This window comes from Panthera tigris, chromosome D4, assembly GCF_018350195.1.
Source record: "Panthera tigris isolate Pti1 chromosome D4, P.tigris_Pti1_mat1.1, whole genome shotgun sequence".
Taxonomy (NCBI): Eukaryota; Metazoa; Chordata; class Mammalia; order Carnivora; family Felidae; genus Panthera; species Panthera tigris.
This window is the reverse complement of record NC_056672.1, coordinates 67,604,918-67,624,832: the sequence shown is the minus strand read 5'-3', so window position 1 is coordinate 67,624,832 and position 19,915 is coordinate 67,604,918. Positions and strand designations below refer to the sequence as shown.

Here is a 19,915-nt window from a genome sequence, read left to right as displayed (position 1 = left end):
ATAATTACTGGTGTAAGATAGTTGGTGGCAGTAGTTTAAAATAACTGTGCTCATAGATTCAGGGTCCCCAGATGACATTTATTCATTAGTACTTCCTCCTTCTCGAGCTTCATATAGCACTTTGATTCACATTTTTGGTGGAAAACCTTCCTTCCATAAAATTCCCCCAATTGGTGATAAATATCTGATGTAGAAATATTAACTTTAAAACTCCCAGCTCATATCTCACCTTACTATTACCTTTGCTTTCCATACCTGTGTAGACTCAGTGGCTTGAATTAGCTCTCCTGTACATGCACTGAAAGACAACTGTTATTATTCCCACATTTCTTATCTGTAAATGATCTACAACAGATGCACATAAACACATGTGAAAAAAATTCTTTATTAATTTCTCACATTTCATTACAAAATGTATGTTGCAAACAACTTGAATAACCTACTGGTGTGTTTTGTTGTTTTTTAAACCCTTGGCTTCAAGAACTCAGAATCTCCCTCTCTCCTATCAAGTATTGGGAAACACTGATTATTGGAGTCAACAGGTTCTCATTTTGCTATTTATCTTCTCTCAAGCTCTGAAAAAAAAAATGTCCTCTGTATAAATTAAACAAAAAAATGTTGTAAATTCTATGTCATTACAGTCAACAGAATTATAATAATGCATCCAAAATGTGCGGCCACAAAATATCAGGTATATGTTTGAAAAAAGAAAAAAATGACATTCTAGCCTTGTTAAAAGGATAATGGTCCCATATTTTTATTAACAGGTTAGCAAAACAAAATCCAATGGATTACAATATTTACATGTTATTTGAAAAATAAAGTAGTGATAAAAGCATGTCACAATTATTTTCTGTTTTTTTTTCCTTTTTCTTTCTTTCTTTCCTTTTTTTTTTGCTTGATTTTTTTTTGTTTTTTTTTTTGTTTTTGTTTTTTTGTTTTTTTTGTTTGTTTTTTTTTTTTTTTTTGGTAACCATACAAACACCCAATCCAGGTATGGAACTGTTTAATACATTTGAAATGAGGCCAATTAAAAACAAATATGGACACAAAATGTTATCTTTGTCTAGATCACACTTTCCCCATTGTCTGGTTTCCACATGATGGCCCCCATCCCTAAAAAAAAAAAAATTAAATTAAAAGAAACTCCCTACAAATAAAACTTTTTTAACAGCAAGAAAATAAAAGAAGAACATGCTTTTCAAGTAAGCACCTATTCCACAAATGCAATATCTTTCCATGGATTTTATTTGAAGCTGTGTGGGACACTGTCATCTCAGGATTCCCTGCCCCTTTCTTCCCTCCCCCTCCCACAACCCTTCCAAGTAAAAAAAACAAAAACAAAAAACAAAAAACAAAAAACAAAAAAACAAAACATGAAAACCAAAGGACTCACACACACGCATACACACGAGCACACACACATCCAAGCACACACACACACACACAGGCTTCTATAACCTAGGCTTCAAGGAAAGTTCTTTTCTACTTTTTGGAATGAAACCCTTTGTTCACAATCAGAACATATTATAAATGTAGACTTAGATTTAGTCTAAGCTGCTCCCTCCTGAAAAAGCTAATATTGGGAAACAGAGCAGCTGGCAGCTACATTAAAAAAAAAAAAAAAAAAAAAAAGTAGTTCTCCAGGCTCCTTATAGGATATAAGTATTTCTTGTCCACTCACCAAAGGGATGGGATTCTAGCATATCCCCTTGTTCCACAAAATAAATGAAAAAAACCCTCCCCCAAAACACAATGCAAACAAAAACAGAACACAGATTTTTAAATCACACACAAAAGCCAGCCCATCCTAACAGAAATTATTTGTGTGAGACGGATAATGTGTTAATGGACAAGCAACAAAAGGGTGAAGAGGACTTCCTCGTCTGGCCCACAAGCTGCATAGCTGTGCCGAAAAGTTTGGTTCTTTAGTTAAATTAAGGGGGAAAAAAGTTAACTTCTTTGTTATTTCCATGTTTAAAATAAAGACATTCCTATTCACAAAAAACTAAATCTCCCTTACCCCCAAATTAAAACAACAATAACACGCACATAAAAAAACAATTTATGTGAAAACTGAATTGTGCTGTGTTTGTAACACTCAAATTGATAGAAAATAAACATGTGGCAAACAAAACTCCACAGTCACCGTAAAATTAGCTCACATGAATCTACCAAATTCTAAATTATAGTTGAACACTAATAAACAGCTTACCTGGAATAAAGGATGACAATTCACAAACAGTTATCTAATAATTAAAGTCTGTTTCTTTTTTTTGTTTTGTTTTTTACTAAAATAATTAAAAAAATCACAGTATTTTAAGAAATAAAACCCACGTGGGGATTTTAAGCACAATTTGTGTTCCTTTCTTTAAAACTCTCTTTTTTTTTTCTCCATTCACCGTCTTGCCCAGCAGTTCTCTCTACATTTAACCACAACGACGACAGGTAGTACTGACAAATGCAGAGAATTCCCTTGGTTAAGTTTGAGGTACTAGGAAACAGGTGACTGTTTTATGCAAAGCAGTTTTTTTGTTTTCTGTTTTTGTTTTTTGTTTTTTTGTGTTTTTTTTTTGTTTGTTTGTTTTTTCCCAAAGCGGCTGCAGTTAGGTCTTGAAAAAGCTTAAGGTATTAAAACTAGAAAAACGCACCGAAAGATGTGCGTCAAAAAGTTGTTCCCCTAAGAGAAGTCTTGTACTGTCACGGAGCTTCTGTTTCCACATCCTGTCCAAGACCACCACAGAGCACACCGTGTGCATGGGAGGTGCTTCCATATTCCGCAACAAATGACACTTCCATGATGAAGATCCGGAAGAAAAGGTGTAGTGATGGAAAAGGAGCCACATATTCCAACCATTTAAATAACTTTAATTTACATACTCACTCACACAGGTACCAGTGCTTTGAAAATAGATTGTTCAGTCCTAAAAAGCAGCTTTGTTCTGTCTTCTTTTCTGTCCCCGCCCTTCTCAGCCCAAGCTGGCCCTCCCCACTTTCTCATCACGGTTCAAGTACGGTTTGATTAAGAAGTTCACCAAACGCTTATTCTTTTTTGGCCTCTGCATTCTCCAGGAGAGATTTGTCAGCAGCTACTACACAGATGGCTACTGTTTCACTCTTTAGGGAAAAGTCTATCCCGATTGCCTCATCATCTTCCTTTTCCTCTATAGAGGGCATCTTAATACTGTCCTCCACACTCTCCTTCAGGTGGATTTCTTCTCTGCTCACCTGCTTGGTGTCATTCAACGCCCTGGAGAAACAGTAATGGTAGAGATGGATGAGTATGCCTTTTTTTCTAATTAAACAAAAAAGTCCTTATTTCCCTGATCCTAAAAAGACCTTGGGGCTTCCTTTGCGTAAATGCCATGAACATATGAGTAAATTCTGAGTGATTTATCCTTTGCTACATGTTATGCTTAGGTCATGTATTTCAGCATCTTATTAAAGATGTGAACCTACAAAAATAGCCATTATTATACTCTGTTTTGATTATACCATGCCTTGTGTCCACATTAACATAATTATTTTATGTTCCCTCTTCTACTGGGTGATAGGTCATAACTGGTAGTAGTAGCAAGAACTGTCTTATGCTCAAACTCCTCTGTGTAACCCATAAGCTTGGAGATTGGCTGTATTTATGAAGACTAAAAGAGCAACTCAGGTAAAGATTTAATGGACGGATCCAGAAACAAATCATAAAAAAACAAACAAAAAGTAAAAACCCAAAGATGGAACCCATGTCTAGGGAAACTTAGTTAGGTTCTCTGAAGTTTAGATGCTTGGGGTTTCAGGGGCATTTTCTACTCAGGAACTGACTCCTGGGTTCTCTCTGTCTGGCAGACTAAGAGTGCCTCGTCTAGGGGACAGTTTTATGTTCAAAGATCTTATAAGTGTTTTACGGATATGCTCCCACCTACCTGGGAGGCAGGCAGAAGCTGGCTCTGTCCCCGAGGCAGAGCATTGAAGGCACCAAGAGGTGCGAGGGAATGTTCAAGGCCACTCAGGGAATGAGTCATCACAGAGGCAGGAACAGAAGCCAGATCTTTTGACCCCGGTCCACGCTCTATCAGAGAATGTCAGGCTAATGAAAGCTGAAGGGACACTGGCTGGAGAACACTAAACTTCCACGCGAGGGCTTGAGTGGGATTTGTCTTTCGTAAAGATGATTTTTCCTCATTTGAGTTGTGTCTGGGTGACCATTGAAAAAACCAACAGAAAAGAAGAAACCTAGTTCCTGATGGCTGCCTCTCCTCCCAAGCCCAGAAATAAAGTGTGACACAGAGGGAAGGGCCTACGGATTGTCAGGGGGACCAAAAACAAAACAAAACAAAACAAAACAAAACAAAACACAAAACGAAAAAACAGAACCTGCTCTCCCTGCCACTTCTCACTTTGGGCAAAGGCGATCTTGGGACGGCTCAACTTACATGCCGTGTCTGAGCACGTGCCTTTCCCACTCAGAGCCCTGTGAGAACGCCCGTCCGCAAAATTCACATGGAAAACGCTTCTCAGTGTTAATAGCAGCCCCACGGTCAGCAAATCTCATCAGATCTGTGAGGAGAAAGCAGAAGTGTTACCTGTGTGCTGTGGGAGGAAGCAGAAGAGGGAAGTCAACATTCATTAGGAAACCTCCTTTCTTTCCTACTTTCACCCGTAAAACCCTCCATGAAGGCAATTTCCAGATTCCTTACTCTTAGTTCTCCTACTGGCTTCTCACGTCAGGGCATTTCTTGGATAGCCGTCAAGAGCAGCTCCTGGGTCCCAGGCCCCCAGCAGCCCCGTTCCTCCTCACTGCCTCATCACAAACAAATAGTCTGGGTCTTTCTGGCCCGAAGAACCCCTTCTGTCCATTCCAACAGCGTCTCGGCAGTTTTTTCTATCGAATCTCTTCCTTCTAGGATGCTCTACCAGTGCCTCGCTATTTAGCACCTATTCATTTTCTATTTGACACAGGTTTATCTTTGCTCACTAAAAAGAATATAGAGGCACTGGACCAGGTTACGCGTAGCAGACCTCAGGGTTTCGATGCGTTCCAAGTAGAGCTGAGGGCTCACGACTCGTGCTCATCTGTCACGGATGTCATAATCAACACCTCACAGGGTGGCAACGAGCACTGAATGAGATCTGCGAGCAAAGAAGCTAGCGTGAACGAGAATCCTGGGAAGCGGGGAGGCCAGTTTGTAAAAGTATGTCCTGAGCTAGTGAGGGCCCCTGGCTGGCTGCCTGACATCTACTCCTCAATTGGTGGTACTCATGAATGTGGGGGTATAGACATTTCTGGAAGGTCTGTTGCAAACATCAAATACTGACGGTCGTTTTGTTTTCTCCATGGCGCTGGGCACATGTTAGGGGTCTGATCAATGTGGATTGGCTGGCTAATTGTTTACAGACCACTCCTCCTGGCAAACTCAAAGATGAGAGCTCACGTGGCCTTTGTGTTCTCCCGAGTCCTAAGCCCATATGTCTTTCATTACACCACAGAGAGCCAATCTCCTTGTGGATAATAAACAGCAGGGCCGAGACGGTCCTGCAGCCACGCAGCAGAGTGAGGGCAGCATACGGGGAAATGTCCATCATCTCTACATATCTGGTCACCCTGTGCTTGTACATACAAGATGCTACAGGAAGATGTCCCCTGGTTGAAACACTTCATCTAATCAAATCCTCAGGATGACGTTAACAGGATAGGTGTCTCTGTGCTGCCTTAATCTTTAGCACAAAACGCTATGTGAATGGGCCAGTTTTAACAAAAGATGAAACATTTTCTCACAAATTAAGAAGATCACCACACAAGCCATTAAAAATAATTGCACAGACTATCTTCCTTGATTCTTTTCATTGGAAATGAGACAGCACCATCTGCTCTGCGCATTAATTCCTTAGCAGGGATTATCTTGGGCAAGAAATCAACAGAATGCCTTCCTGACTCCTCCCAACTGCATAATGAGAGGGGGGTGGGGAGGATTCTGCTTGGGTTAATTTTGATTTCTTCATGCCTGGTTTCTTCTCTTTCAAATTCCCTCCGAGCTTCCTAGGCAGGACCTGCGATATGGCCACGATCAGTCTTCTCTCTAGTTCCCGTTTTGGAAAGGGCGCTGGGTATGGGGTGGCTACAAGGACATGAGCCCCCTGCACTGAGCGTGCCTGATGAAAGTCTACACTTGCCAACGAGGGGCATGCTCCTGGCACATTTGCTCCTTTACCCTTAGGAAACATGAAACCAGTCATCTATTCTTTCCAATGGCTCATGCTGTTTCATCCTCAAAGGAGGAGGCCAGTCATTACCTGTCACACATCAAATAGCTCTCCATCAGCCCTGAGAGCTGCACTAAAGCCACCTCCCGCTCTACTCCTAGAAGACAGACCGTCTGGCAAAAACTCCCCGAGGCTATTGTGTGCCATTTCTTCTCATTGGCAAGAATATACCTAGATGGTGGAGAATGGATTCAAAGGAGATGAGACAAAGGAGGCTGTTCTTTCAAGGATCGGAGAGGGGGATGGGGAGGGTTAGGCTTGTAATTCTCATTAACATTACTAGAAGTTACTCATGTAAATCCCCTACCCTCAGAGAGAGGAATACATGCCCCTCTACCCAAAGACGTTCCCCCCCGCCATGTGGTTACGGCTCATGAATGTGGATACTACACTTTCCAGTGAGAAGTGATCAGACACCATGAAATTCTTTACAGTCAAACCGAACTGGTCTGTCGCCCCAGTGCCCACGCAAAGGGGGCGGCCAAGCCAGGCAAGGAAGGAAATTTGCCTGGTGCCCCACGCACCTAACTGCCATCTATTTTTCTAATTTGCTATGCTTTCATTCTGGAGGAGTCATGGGGAGGGGAAGACTAAAAGGGCCTCTTGCCTCTGCAACACTTGTAACCTCTAAAATCGTATGTGCTCAGCCTTAGAGATGAAAACAAGTCATAGTAACCAACAAGGAATAACTTATTTCCTAAACAACAGCAGGGCACAGAGCACCATGAAGCAACAGGAGCCTCTGTCCCCCTTGTCAAAAGCATCCTCTTCTGGAGAACTCTGCTAACAGTGCACAGACGTTAAAGAATTCATCACTAAGAACATATTTGTGAAATGTTAAAAAAAAAAAAAAGGAAAAGAAAATTAGAAACCATGCTTCCTCAGATCACAGCCATTTCCCTTGCAAGAAATGAATCACTAAGGCATCTACTAATAAAAGTTGTAACTTTACAAGGGCAATCAACCTACGTGGTAGGGTGTTTTATTTGTCCACTCATTTTTCAGGTTGACCATGGGTGCGGGGGCTTTGAAGAGCGGGCAGTCCCTGCTGTTGTCTTCACTGGGACTTCAGGGGCCCGAATGGACCCCCACACTGCAAACCTGTGGTCCCCTGCTACGGTTGTCATGGTGGGGATGGAGTGGAAGAGGGGCTGGGCAGGAAAGAGAACAGGGAGGAGAACCTCCAAGCGAAATGGCCACCAAAGAGGCATTTGGAGGCCTGCAGACCCACCGGGTAAGGAGGGGAGACAGTGACATTCTGCAGACGTGCACCTCGGAGGGAGGCCCTAAGGGGATTCAGGTCTAGGTTCCCCTCAGTGAAGAACATCCCACTGCTCCAAGTGTTCGAGAAATGAGATGTAGTGTAAAGAGATCTTGGCTTTGGAGCCAGAAGACCTAAATTCGGCTTCCAATATATATGTTTTTCCTTTGAACAAACTCTTAAATTTTCTGGGACTGTATGTCCCCCTTTGCAAAATGATAATACATGACATGGCAGGGCTACCATCGATGAGGTGGTTACTATGCTTCAGGAACTGCGCTGGTGTCTTGTACATCATCTCATTTAAGCTCTCCACATCTCTAGGAGGTAGGTGATATTATTATTGTCAGTAATGAACGCAGATGGGATAAAACGATTTACCCAAAGCCATAGAGCTAGTTAATAGCACAACTGGGAGCCAAATTCAGGCAGGCCAACTGCAGAACCCTCTACATGATACCAGATTAAAGAAAATACTGGACGTGGCACATAAGGATGCTCCATGCTGATAACGTCATCCCATTCTTATCGTCACTGGGATGGTATCTATCCTGTGTATTTCTCATGTTTGTTATCCAGGTGCTTTTGATGAATCCCTAATAACTACACTAACACATCTGAAACCCATAGTCTTATATGCACCCTCTGGGGACTTCCACAATATTCTATGTTGAACAATACAGAAAACCAACTCTAGATCATATAAATGTAGGCCTACATTTTTTTTTTGAATGGTTATATAGATATACTTTTGAAAAGCTTTATCTTGAGAATAATTCTGGACTCAGAGGAAATTGGAAAAAGAGTACACAAATCCCATGAAAGCTTGCTTTGTGAACACACGGCTGAATGAAAACTGTCGCTCCCTTTCTCTCTCTTTACAAGGTGTTAAGGGCCAGGCAGAGGGACTTCCGGAGAGGGCTCAGGGTTCAAGTTCTTTGCAGCCTCCCCCACCACACAGCAGTGGATGCCCTAGCAGCAGCAATTTTACCTAAGTGCTCAATGGGAAGTTCACTTACATTCCTCGTAATGAAACGTTAAGCTCATTTCCATTTACGGTGTCCTCTGTGTTACTGTCTGCCCATCCTTATTGTGAAGCTTCCCCAGACACCAGTGGTCCTTATTAAAAACAAATCACCACCATATATTTCTTAACAAACATAGTTAAGTTTCTATAGTTAGAAAATGTCTGTTTTCCTTGAAGTTTCTATGGCTGGTAATAGTTTACAAAGACATGGCCCCTGACATGTTTCTTAAGTCAGTCTGTTCTGCTACTTAACTAAGAAGGATCATTCCTTCTGTTCCTCCTACAACAACCTTCTGCCTCCCTTCTGTCTCACCATGGACGTGCTAGATGCCATCTGGGCCTCCGAGGGCAGGGCTGAGACTAACCTCTGTCATCAGCCTTGCTGTTCATTTCTTCTTCCTTGTCCTCATCATCACTGCTGGAGCTCTCCATCTTTTCCTTCATCTGTTCCAGCTGATCCAAGTTAACCCGTCCAACCAGCTCAAAGTTACGGCTCACCTGAAAAAGGCCCAAACAAATGAGAGAATAATGAACCGCAGACTGAACAGAGTTCTCCCTGGGGGAGAGATCTTTCCAACATCATCTTCCAATGACCGTGTTTTTGGAATCAGGACAGTACAACACCAGTGCCTAGGAGACCCTTTTCTTCACTTTGACTATTCCAGAGGCGGGTCTATCCTTTACCCCACATTCCAACATTTTTAAAGGAACACTGGACCTTCCTTACTAGATTTAGTATAAAATGTGAGCTATAGTCAACAGGAAATCAAAGTATCACAAAGCCCGGGGTACAGAGTAGGTGTCCAGTGATACCTTTTGAGTTGATTTCAAAGGTGTAACTTTCTTAAACTACCTAAGTTTCAAACACGTCTGGAGGTGAAGAGGCTCTGGAAGGTTCCTGAAAACTTAGCATGAGAGTCACAACCTTCTTCCCCACAGTCTTATAAACCTGGAGGTCTGGGGGCTACCCCAGCTTAGGCCAGATAACAACTATCCAACTCCTGACTCCAGTAAATGGAAAACAATACTGTCACTGTTAGTGTTACTGTTTTCAAAGCTGACCATAACCTGTAGATTGAAGCTGGGACTACCTGAGAAGAATCTAGACGAGTAACTCCTAAAAGGAGTTACACCCAAGGGAAATAAAAATCCACACTAAAAAAACTTTGTAATGATGTTACGTTTAGGGTCCTTACGTCAACAGTAGCACAAAATTTACCTTCTTGACTAATCTATTTTCAGAATTTCTCCAGTTTGTATGCATAGAATTATCAGGAACGACAGGTTAGCACGGGACTTAAGCCAACAGTATGTCTCAAGTCATTCAACTGCGATGGGCTATTCCTCTGTGGAAGGTGCCGTGCTCCCCCTGTTGGGGGCCGGGGGAGGGACCCACAGAGATGAGTGAGATGAGTGAGATGAGTGAGACCCTGTCCTGGCCTCCAGAGGCTCACAGTTTAGTTCGGGAGGGAAGGCAGACATCATTCATTAGATTTCAAGAGCTGCTACAGAAGAGACAGAGCATATTGAGGGCACAGGAGAGGAAAGGGAGAATTTACAAGATAATCCCAAAATACTCTCTGGGACCAGACTGGAACAAAGATTTGCTGAGCACCACCAATTCCATATGCCTGGCAGATGGGAACATCATCATCAACTGTGACAAATGTGAGAGAAAAAGACTCAGAGTAGCAGGGCCAATAGACAGTCCTGTGAAAAGACTTAATATTGCCCCAACAACATCCTGTAGAAGGTAGGCAGCGTGCAAAAGGAGGAAGAAAACTCAGGATAAACACACTTTTAAAGTGAGAGGAATAATAAATTGATCCGACTTTAATAATGCGATCCATGAAATCGGTTGACAGTGGACTTTGCCAACAGCCCAACATGAGGGAGAAAAGAAGTTTCTGTTGCTCTCGTTGCTAAACGCTCAGGGAAGGCAAGAGCTTGCTTTGCTCATCTGCAGAATTAATTAAAATGAAAAGTTAATGGACTAAGGTGAGAGGGAGGAAGAGTCACGTTCAGAATCTTTAGTGCTCTTTCTTGCTAACAGTTCACAGTAACTGTCTTCAAGGGACTTCTGCTTACAGCACCTTCCTACCTGGGATGTATCTACCATGCCTCACTCCTCCAGACCCACAAGGACTTTTATTTCTTTGTTTGTATGACATAAAAACACAAAAGAAGAGCAGAAGGAGAATGAGGTTTGAAGTCTGACAGACCTGACTTCAAGTTCACAGTTTGCCATTAACCACGAGATTGTGGGGAAGTTACTCAAGGTACATCCTCAGTGTCCTCGTTTGTTAAAGGGGGTCAGCCCAGTACCTACAACATAATAGTTCCCCAAAATGTAGTTTCCTTCTCCTTTCTGGGAACGTGGCCTTTTCCAATTTTGGCTTTTGGAAACACTTATAACAAGCATCGTAAATGAATATTTATGAAGTTATGTTTAGCCACAAAGTCTACGTTTTAACCAAATAGCATTTATGACAAATATTTGAATAAAAGTTTTCTGGGTTGCCAGTTTTTCAGGAAAAGGAGGCAAGGTTCCAATTTACCTAACTTTGAAATATGTGTAAAGTAACATATCCTTATGTGACCAAAATTTTTTCTTTTTTGTTTTCATAAACGTTTATTTACTTTTGAGAGAGAGAGAGAGAGAAAGAGAGAGAGAGGGAGGAAGAGTGCGAGCAGGGCAGGGGCAGAGAGAGGGGGGACAGAGGATCTGATGCAGGTTGACAGCAGCGGTCTGATGCAGGGCTTGAACTCATGAACCGTGAGATCATGACCTGAGCTGAAGTCGGATGCTCAACCGACTGAGCCACCCAGATGTCCCAAGCGTAGCCTTTTCTGACCACCTTCCTCCGCTTTGCACCTCTAGCCGGGGCAACTGCAGGTGTGTGTGAAGGGCATGAGGGCGGCCGTTGCCAGGAAATGAAAATAAGGAAACCAGGATAAGATAGGTCAAAAAGAATCCTCAAATGTCTCCTTTAATCAGGTCATTTATCCATTCAGTCATTTGTTCGTTCTTTCAACAAGGACCCCACGTATGCCAGGCCCCATGCTAGATGGAGAAGCCCCTGCTTCTCAGGGAACTCATGACAGAAGGAGATCTGTCACAAAACCAAATGTTATGTTTTTCTTTTCCTCCTTCTGGGTTTTTCTAAGGACTGTATTTGCCCATTTTCCCGTCACCATCATCCCTCCACCGGAAAACTGTTAACATGTTGGAGTCTGCACAATTTTAAAAGAGTACATGACATTTTCACGGTATGACGTTCATCCGGGGCTAACCCGGGATTTATTTGTCCTGAAGCTTTCTAAAATCTTTGTTAGGCAATTAAAAGATTTCAAAGTGAACACTCAAAATTTTGCTATTTAACCAGAAGATTTTAAAATAAAAACCCTTTACGGTGTTGGGTTCTCCCTAAACTTTAAATTCCCAAATCAGCCATCCGATATTAATACAACAGGAAGACTCCTTGATGCATTAAAAATGTCTTTTAACTATTATTTGGAATTTTAATTACTTCTCAAAGATGTTAGTGCTTTATCATATTCATTTTTTAAAAATACCATGGTTTTTGGGGCGCCTGGGTGGCTCAGTCGGTTAAGCGTCCGACTTCGGCTCAGGTCACGATCTCGCGGTGAGTTCGAGCCCCGCGTCATCGCGGTGAGTTCGAGCCCCGCGTCAGGCTCTGTGCTGACTGCTCAGAGCCTGGAGCCTGTTTCAGATTCTGTGTCTCCCTCTCTCTCTGACCCTCCCCCGTTCATGCTCTGTCTCTGTCTCAAAAATAAATACACGTTAAAAAAAAAAATTTAAAAAAAAATACCGTGGTTTTTAAAATGGAGGTATAGTTAACACACAATATTACAGTAGTTTTGGGTGTACAATGAGGTGATTGGTTTATACATTATGCTACGGTCACCACCATGGTAGATACGTCCAATCAGTCCACATCGCCATTACAACACCACTGGCTCTAGTCCCCACGCTGTGCCTCTCATCCCCGTGACTCATTCATAACTGGAGGCCTGTTATTTCCTATTCCCCTTCACCCGTTTTGCCCCTCCCGCCACCCCCTCCCTTCTGGCAACCCTCAGTTTGTTCTCTGTATTTATGGGTCTGTTTCTTTGTTTATTCGTTCGTTTTCTAGATACCACATGAGTGACATCATTTGGTACCTGTCTTTCTCTGACTTATTTCACTTAGCATCATACCCACCAGGTCCACCCTTGCTGCAGTTTTGAGCCACCGTCTCTCATCTGGAATACTGCAAGCCCCCTCCCTCCCTCCCTCCTCGCTGCTTTCCCAGCATCCAGTCTTGCATCTATTTTCCCGTGTGGTCTGAGCGATTAAAAATAAATATGTAAGTCTACTCATGTCCGTTTCCGCTTGCCCGGAGGACAAAATCTCAACTTCTCACTGTAGTTGGAAATGGCCAGCTATCTCCTCACCAGGCCCACCTTCTCCAGACCACCTGAACTGCCACCATCCTGAACTTACTGACGTTCCCAGACTACGCCATGCTCTGGAATTTCTGCCTCTTCCCGCACAGGCCACTTTCTCTGTCTGAAATTCTCTCTACCTGCTTCTGTTACTCAGGGACTCCTCCGCCTTCTAGCCCTGCTTCCGTGTCACTACATCCTCCGTAAACTCCTCCTTGGTTGAATGTCCTGGCTCTATGCTTCCTCAGCACCCCCCCCCCCCTTTTATAAATCCTCCCGCTCAGTGGTTAACTATTTATGGCCTGAGCCTCCCCCACTGAACTGTAAGCTCATGCGGACAGACAGACAGACACTCTGTGCATCTCGTTCACAGCTGGATCTCCACGGCTGGTGCAGTGTCTGTGTTAGAGGGGGTGCTGCTCTCTCCTGCCTACAGTACTTCTTCGTTTTAATTTACTATGTCTTTCTTTCCTAAAAGCACGCATGAAGAATAACTGGAAAATAGAAAAAGCTTCAGGTCCAACTATCTATACATATAACTGTTAATGAGTTATTGTATTTCTGTATTCCTGTTCTCTATGCATAGATTATTTGATTGCTGTAATCATGTTAAAAAACCTACAAGTGTGTATCCTGCTTTCTTTTATGCCTGGCATGGTATAAATACCATTAATAATCATTTTCAATCACTATTACCAACTGAATGTACTACACCTTACTTGACTCCCCCCATATGAGTTCGCCTTTGGCTCTTCTTGGCTTTTCACTATTAAAAACGCAGCAAGCCATCTTACTGTATATAAATCTTTCTTTCATGTTTAGCTTTCACCTTATGGGCTAAATTTCCAGATGTGAAATCAACTCAAAAGCCATGGACTTTACTGAAGTCCCAACAGATTTCTAGGTCAGCTTCTGAAGTGATCATACCAGTAAGTTACTTTCCAGACCTAGAGATTGCGCATATGCAGAGGACATACTGAGGGAAATTCACTTCTTTCTCTGGAGGTGCCAAAAAAATTGACTGTCTTGTCTCCCAAAAGGCCCACAAGAGAGGGAGAAAGACCAAGGGTAAGAGTTCGAGATTTAGAACCTGGTTCCTTGAAGCCTTTGGAAGGCAAAAGAAACCATACATGTGTTTGAAGATGGGCTTGTTCAAATACATAATCCCTCAGACTGTAAAACTATATATAGATCCTTATATCCGTGAAAGTTATTTGCGATTGCCCATGAATCCAAAGTCCCCTGTGCAGGCCACTAGCCCTTAAGAATGTGAGATGAACCGCCAACAACCAGCAGAACCTTTACCCGTGAACACTGGAGTGTGCTGACGTTGTAAACCCTTCCATGTTCGCGCCTCGTATTCAAGCTTTGCAACTATGTTTGTCCTTCTGTCTGTTGTTTTTTTAACCATTCAGCAAAATGAATGAATTTCCCTAGATATGAAGGAATTTCCATATTCGAGGCTTATTCTAAGGGGAGAAGTATTATATGATTTACAAATATTACAAGTTGAACATGCATTTTCATGCTGTCCTATGGTGACAAACCCAGTCTTACAGGCAAGACTGATATAAACTTGCTGGTTAACGAAAGAATGAAATCAGACACCCTTGTCTTCAGATTACTTCGCAGACATTAAATGGGGGAGATCGCGATGAAGAAAAAACCCCTTAATGTTTCCAGAGTCCCCCCTCCTTCTTACTTAACATTTGTACCTTCAAAAGGGACAAGCTGTCAGGGTGTTCACGTCACCTAACACTGCATGTTCATGTTACGAAGAAAGGCCAAAGTGAACATTTTTATTTCTAGAAGAAGTGACACCAGAGAGCACGGGAAAGCTGCCTCTTACACGAGAAATGCCCATCTCAGTCCCATACCAAGGATGTGTAGAGCTGCAAAGATTTTAAAGGCCTTACAGCATGGCGGGCAAACTTTGTGCACAGCGCCCGATAACCAAGTATTCCAAGCTTTCTGGACCATGTAGTTTCTGTCACAACTACTCAACTGCTGCTGGGGCTTGAAAGCAACCACAGACAATACAGAAATGGATGAGCATGGCTGTGTTCCAATGAAACTGTATTTACAGGCACTGGAATTTGAAACTCATATAATTTCATGTGTCATGAAATACTACTCTCTTGATTTTTTTTCAGTCATTTAAAAATATCAGAACCATTCTTAGCTGGTGGGCCATATAAACACAGGCAGTGGGCCAGATTTGATCTATGGTCTAGAGTTTGCCAACCTCTGACTTATAATAGCAGGTGGTCTAGGGGCGCCTGGGTGGCTCAGTCGATTAAGCCTCTGACTTTGGCTCAGGTCATGATCTCACAGTTCGTGAGTTTGAGCCCCATGTTGGGCTCTGTGCTGACAGCTCGGAGCCCGGAGCCTGCTTCACATTCTGTGTGTCTCTCTCTGCTCCTCCTCCACTTGTGCTCTCTCTTTCAAAAATAAATAAATAAACGTTAAAACATAATAATAATATCAGGTGGTCTACCCAGCGATCTCTGCCTATCTTTGAAAGTCAGAACAAGAATGAAATCAGTAGGAGAAAGGGTCAGCACAGCATTGTCTCTACGATTTCTTATAGGAAGATGGTCAAAGGTGCAGGTAAAAATCTTGAATTCAGAGCATTTCGATCAAAGCTCCTGTAAAAGCTCCTAGAAGGGACATTCAGCTAAGTATATTAAAGTTCTATGGAAGAGAAGCCGTGACACCATATTTGCTTTGCTCCGTGCTGCCCTCCTATTTTGTAGACACCTTTATCAAGCACTCGTCATGCTGGCTTGTGGTTCTTTACTTAAGCTTGTGTTACCTCCTTGCTTATAAACTCTTCCAGGGTAGCAACCACTTCTTATTTAGCTTTAAGTAAGTACAGAGTATAAGGTCGGTCATTGAGTTGACACACAATAAATGTTATTTGAATGTACTGGTAACATAAAAACCATGGGAGACCATAAAGTATAAAGAACTTCATAATACTGTACCCAATGATAAAAATTTGCTGGCTAATAAGACTAGACATTTTCTAAAAGATTTTGTTCAATTCTTAACAAATATCTATTACATACGAAAAATTAATCCAAGTGTTTTCACATGCATCCCTTAAACCCTTATGACCACTCTGAGAGAGATGTGTTATCTTCCATATTTGTAGATGAGGAAAGCAACACTAAACAAGTTAAGTGATAATGCCAGGATTGGAACTCATATCTTCAGATGCCATGGCTCCAGCTTTCCCCATTATAATGCAAATCACCTAGAGAAATGCAAAATTCGCCACCCCCCAACCCCGCCCCAGATACCGACTGAACATAAGAGGAAGGCAGAAAAAGGTACTGTGACTTTATAATGCTGTAAAACTTGATGGGATAGAGGAGTAGAGTCTTTTGAGAATTTTTTTCAAAATAAAAACCTTTCTAAGAACAATAAGAAGAAAGGACAGAAAAGTACCCAGGAGGGTATGGAGCACAGAGGTCAAGGAGAATATCTACTTTCTTTTGTAATCACTGAGTCAGAAGCAGAAAAGATGCTTCTGCCAGACCTAGCTCAGCAAAAGCCCAGACAAAACGAAGTTATTTGGAAAATCTCAGGATAACTGCAGTCACAGGTACTGAAAAAGCCAAGTAAGAAGCATCATTAAGAAAGTCAAAGAACTTTGTTGCTGGCCAAATGAGCTGTTGCCAATGTACTAAACTTAAAATCTAGGGAGGAAAGATGCGGTCAATGCTGCCACATTTTGCTTACATGAACAAGCAGGATACTTAAAATTTCCTACTTGATAAGAGATTTCATATATTGGTTTATTTAGCAAACAGCTACCAGATACTTTATTGTACGCAGGGAACTATGACTAGATTTGGGAAGAAAAGACAAATAAGTAATGCGGTTTCCATTTCAAGAATGTTGCATCCAATGGCAAGACAAAGACTTGTTAAGAGTTAAGTGTAAGTTGAGGCAGATTGAAATAGGTGCCTTAACCAAGGAGCAGTCTCATGCGGCCTCGGAAGCAGGAACAATGAACCTTGGAGAGTTTAGTGGACAGTTTCAAAAGTTATAGGCAGAGAACATCTTCAACTGCCTACTTGAAAAATAACATGTGTGGTTCTGCGAGGCACATCCCTCTGAAAAACGGTCACACCTCTTGCTCATCTACTTCTGATTTCTCAGTCTTCCAAAGTCCCTGAAAGAAGCAGGGTCTGTAGGTGACAAATCAAGAAGCAAGACTAAGCAGAGTTGAAATGACATGATCTTTTAGAGAAACATTCGCCTTGCACAAATCCTCAGTCGATCAAGACAAAGCTGCTGGTACTAAGTTTTGAAATTAAATACAATCCAAAAAAAAAGTGTGGCCAAAGGTGTGTTTTATAATTTGGGAAGGTTTTCCTTTGGTTTTGTTTCTTCTCCTTTCCTTTGCGGAACACAAATGCTCTATGTGACTTTTTTGCCACTATGGATTTCACTAGTCCAGAAAGCTGAACGATTTTATTGGCAAAACTAAAATGTTGGGGATTCCTCCCGAGCTTAATGTTCTGCTGCTTCCCCTAGACTGGCAAAAAGTAAGAGGAAGAGATACGAGTTCCTTAGAGTTCGGCCGCCTGAGGCTCCATTTGTATAAAAAATTAAAAACATTTCAGAGTAAATTCAATTAGTGAATGTGTATTGCCTGAATAGACTATCCTTCTAAATTTAATATAGCGAACATGACAATTTTATGAGCTAACCAAGTTAGAGATAATATATTTTTATGTTCCTTAAACTAGCAAAGAGACTTCAGAATCATAAAGAACACTAACAAGGTACTGCATATACTTAAACTTTCTTTAAAAAATGTTTTTTAAATGGGAGAAGAGCAAGGTATTTTTTTTTCATGACTTCATGGTTCTTAAAAATGTCGTCTTCATCTTTCACCAGCATTACTGATGAATGGCACTACTGATACAGGACTTCATTTTGTGTGTGTGTGTGTGTGTGTGTGTGTGTGTGTGTGTGTGTGTGTGACAGAGAGGGGGAAGGAGGGAAGGACTGAAGGAGGGAGGGACTGAAATCATAGAAATCACAGAACAGACCTACTGAGATTGAAAAAACAGAGCTGAAGGATGAAAAAAACAGAATTTCAAATAGCCTCCTGGACTGTTTACTTTAGATTCCAAGAGATTGCAAGTGAGTCTTTGTTCACGGGCGCAAAGATTAAGGTCTAGAAAGGCAAGATGCTGTGTGTCACGTGAAAAATGAGGGTGCTGTCATATGTCTTCTACTTCACCTTGGCTTCTGAGGATAAACATGGCAGTGTACAGCCAGTGCACTTGGGAGTCTGGTTCTTAAATGGAATGGTTTATTTGACTTCAAGGATCCTTCCTGCTGTACCAGTATTCTGTCTAGTCCATGAATGATAGATACAGTGTGACAACTTTAGAGACACTCCTTGAGGTCTATGGGTTTTTGCAGGCAGAATTCCGAAGTCCAGGTTTGGACGTCCAGTCCTAATGAACAAAGTCCTTTGGCTGCAAATACATCCTACGGTCTCTTAGTTTCTTCCATAGGTTCCCCCCACCACACAAAAATCACCCAAAGCTACCAGTGGAAGAATATGATGAGCAATGCACTCAACACACAGTCTTACTGGGGAAAAAAAAGTAAACCTTAATTTCCAACCAATTGCTAAAGTCTACCGCACACTTTATTTTTGGCGGTTAGCACAATAATCTGGATCTCCAGCATCTTGTAGATCTATCTGTTCCCAGGATCAAGTTTATAAAGATGTAAAAGCCTGTAGGACATTAACATTTACTGAGGATCTATTATATATATAATATATAATATATATATTATATATAGGTCTTGGGAAACTTGAATCTTTCAGGTAGGAAGAATTTTGATTTAATTTTTGTGTTGGGAGTGACATAAGGGTCAACGATCATAATTTACTCACCATAAAACTCATCTGTTTTAAATAGTTTAGGGAGTTTTAGTAAATGCATGCGTTTATGCAACCCCTTAAGCCACAATCTGGCTTAAGAATTCTATCTCCCTGAGAAGTTCCCTCATCACTTCTGCAACCATCTCCCAACCTCCAGCCCCAAGCAACCTCTGATCTGCTTTGTCTCCATAGTTTGCCTTTTCTAGAAATTTCATATAAATGGAATCATATAACATGTGATCTTTCATGTCTGGATCCTGTCCACTTAACATGACGTTATTGAGATTCATCCATGTTGTTCTGTGTCTCAGTAGATTCATTTCTTTTTATAGACAAGCAGTATCCCGTTGTATGGATATGGCACATTTGTTTATCCATCCACTTTATGTGGAAGTAGATTTGCTGGATCAGATGGTTAAGTGTCTGTTAAACTTTTAATATATATTTTTATGATTTTTTAATGTTTATTTATTTTTGAGAGAGAGAGAGAGACAGAGCGTGGGCAGCGAAGGGGCAGAGAAAGAGGAGACACAGAATCCGAAGCAGGCTCTAGGCTCTGAGCTGTCAGCATGGAGCCCATTGCGGGGCTCGAACTCACAAGCTGTGAGATCCTGACCAGAGCTGAAGTCGGATGCCCAACCGACGGTGCCACCCAGATGCCCAGTGTCTGTTTAACTTTTAAACAAATTGCCAAAGTGCTCCAAAGTGAATATGCCATTTTACATTCCAACCAGTGCTATATGAGATTTCTGGTTTCTCCACGACTTTGCCAACATTTTGGCACTATTGGTCTTTTTTTTTTTTTTTAAGTCTGTTTATTTTGAGAGAGGCAGAGAGAGCGAGAGTTGGGGGGGGCAGAGCGAGAGAGAGAGAGAGAGAGAGAGAGAGAGAGAATCCCAAGCAGGCTCTGAGCTATCAGCACAGAGCCTGATGTGGGGCTCGATCTCACAAACCCTGAGATCATGACCTGACTGGAAACCAAGAGCTGGATGCTTAACCAACT

At 41.9% G+C, this 19,915-nt stretch overlaps 1 protein-coding gene across 6 annotated transcripts in view; it reads right to left on the bottom strand.

The window, feature by feature from the left end:
• Window positions 1–2,847: 2,847 nt before the first annotated feature.
• ZNF462 (zinc finger protein 462) overlaps window positions 2,848–19,915 on the bottom strand; it is a 144,576-nt gene continuing 127,508 nt past the window's right edge. For 5 of the 6 annotated variants that reach the window (XM_042963821.1, XM_042963822.1, XM_007094269.3 and 2 more), the window contains 3 exons: window positions 8,909–9,041; window positions 4,428–4,551; window positions 2,848–3,250 (listed from right to left, as the gene is read on the bottom strand). In XM_042963821.1, the coding sequence (XP_042819755.1) occupies window positions 3,043–3,250; window positions 4,428–4,551; window positions 8,909–9,041 (465 nt within the window). In that variant the 3' untranslated portion in view covers window positions 2,848–3,042. Of the gene's footprint in view, window positions 3,251–3,917; window positions 4,064–4,427; window positions 4,552–8,908; window positions 9,042–19,915 lie in introns of all 6 variants that reach the window. The other variant, XR_006210392.1, reaches the window with a different exon arrangement.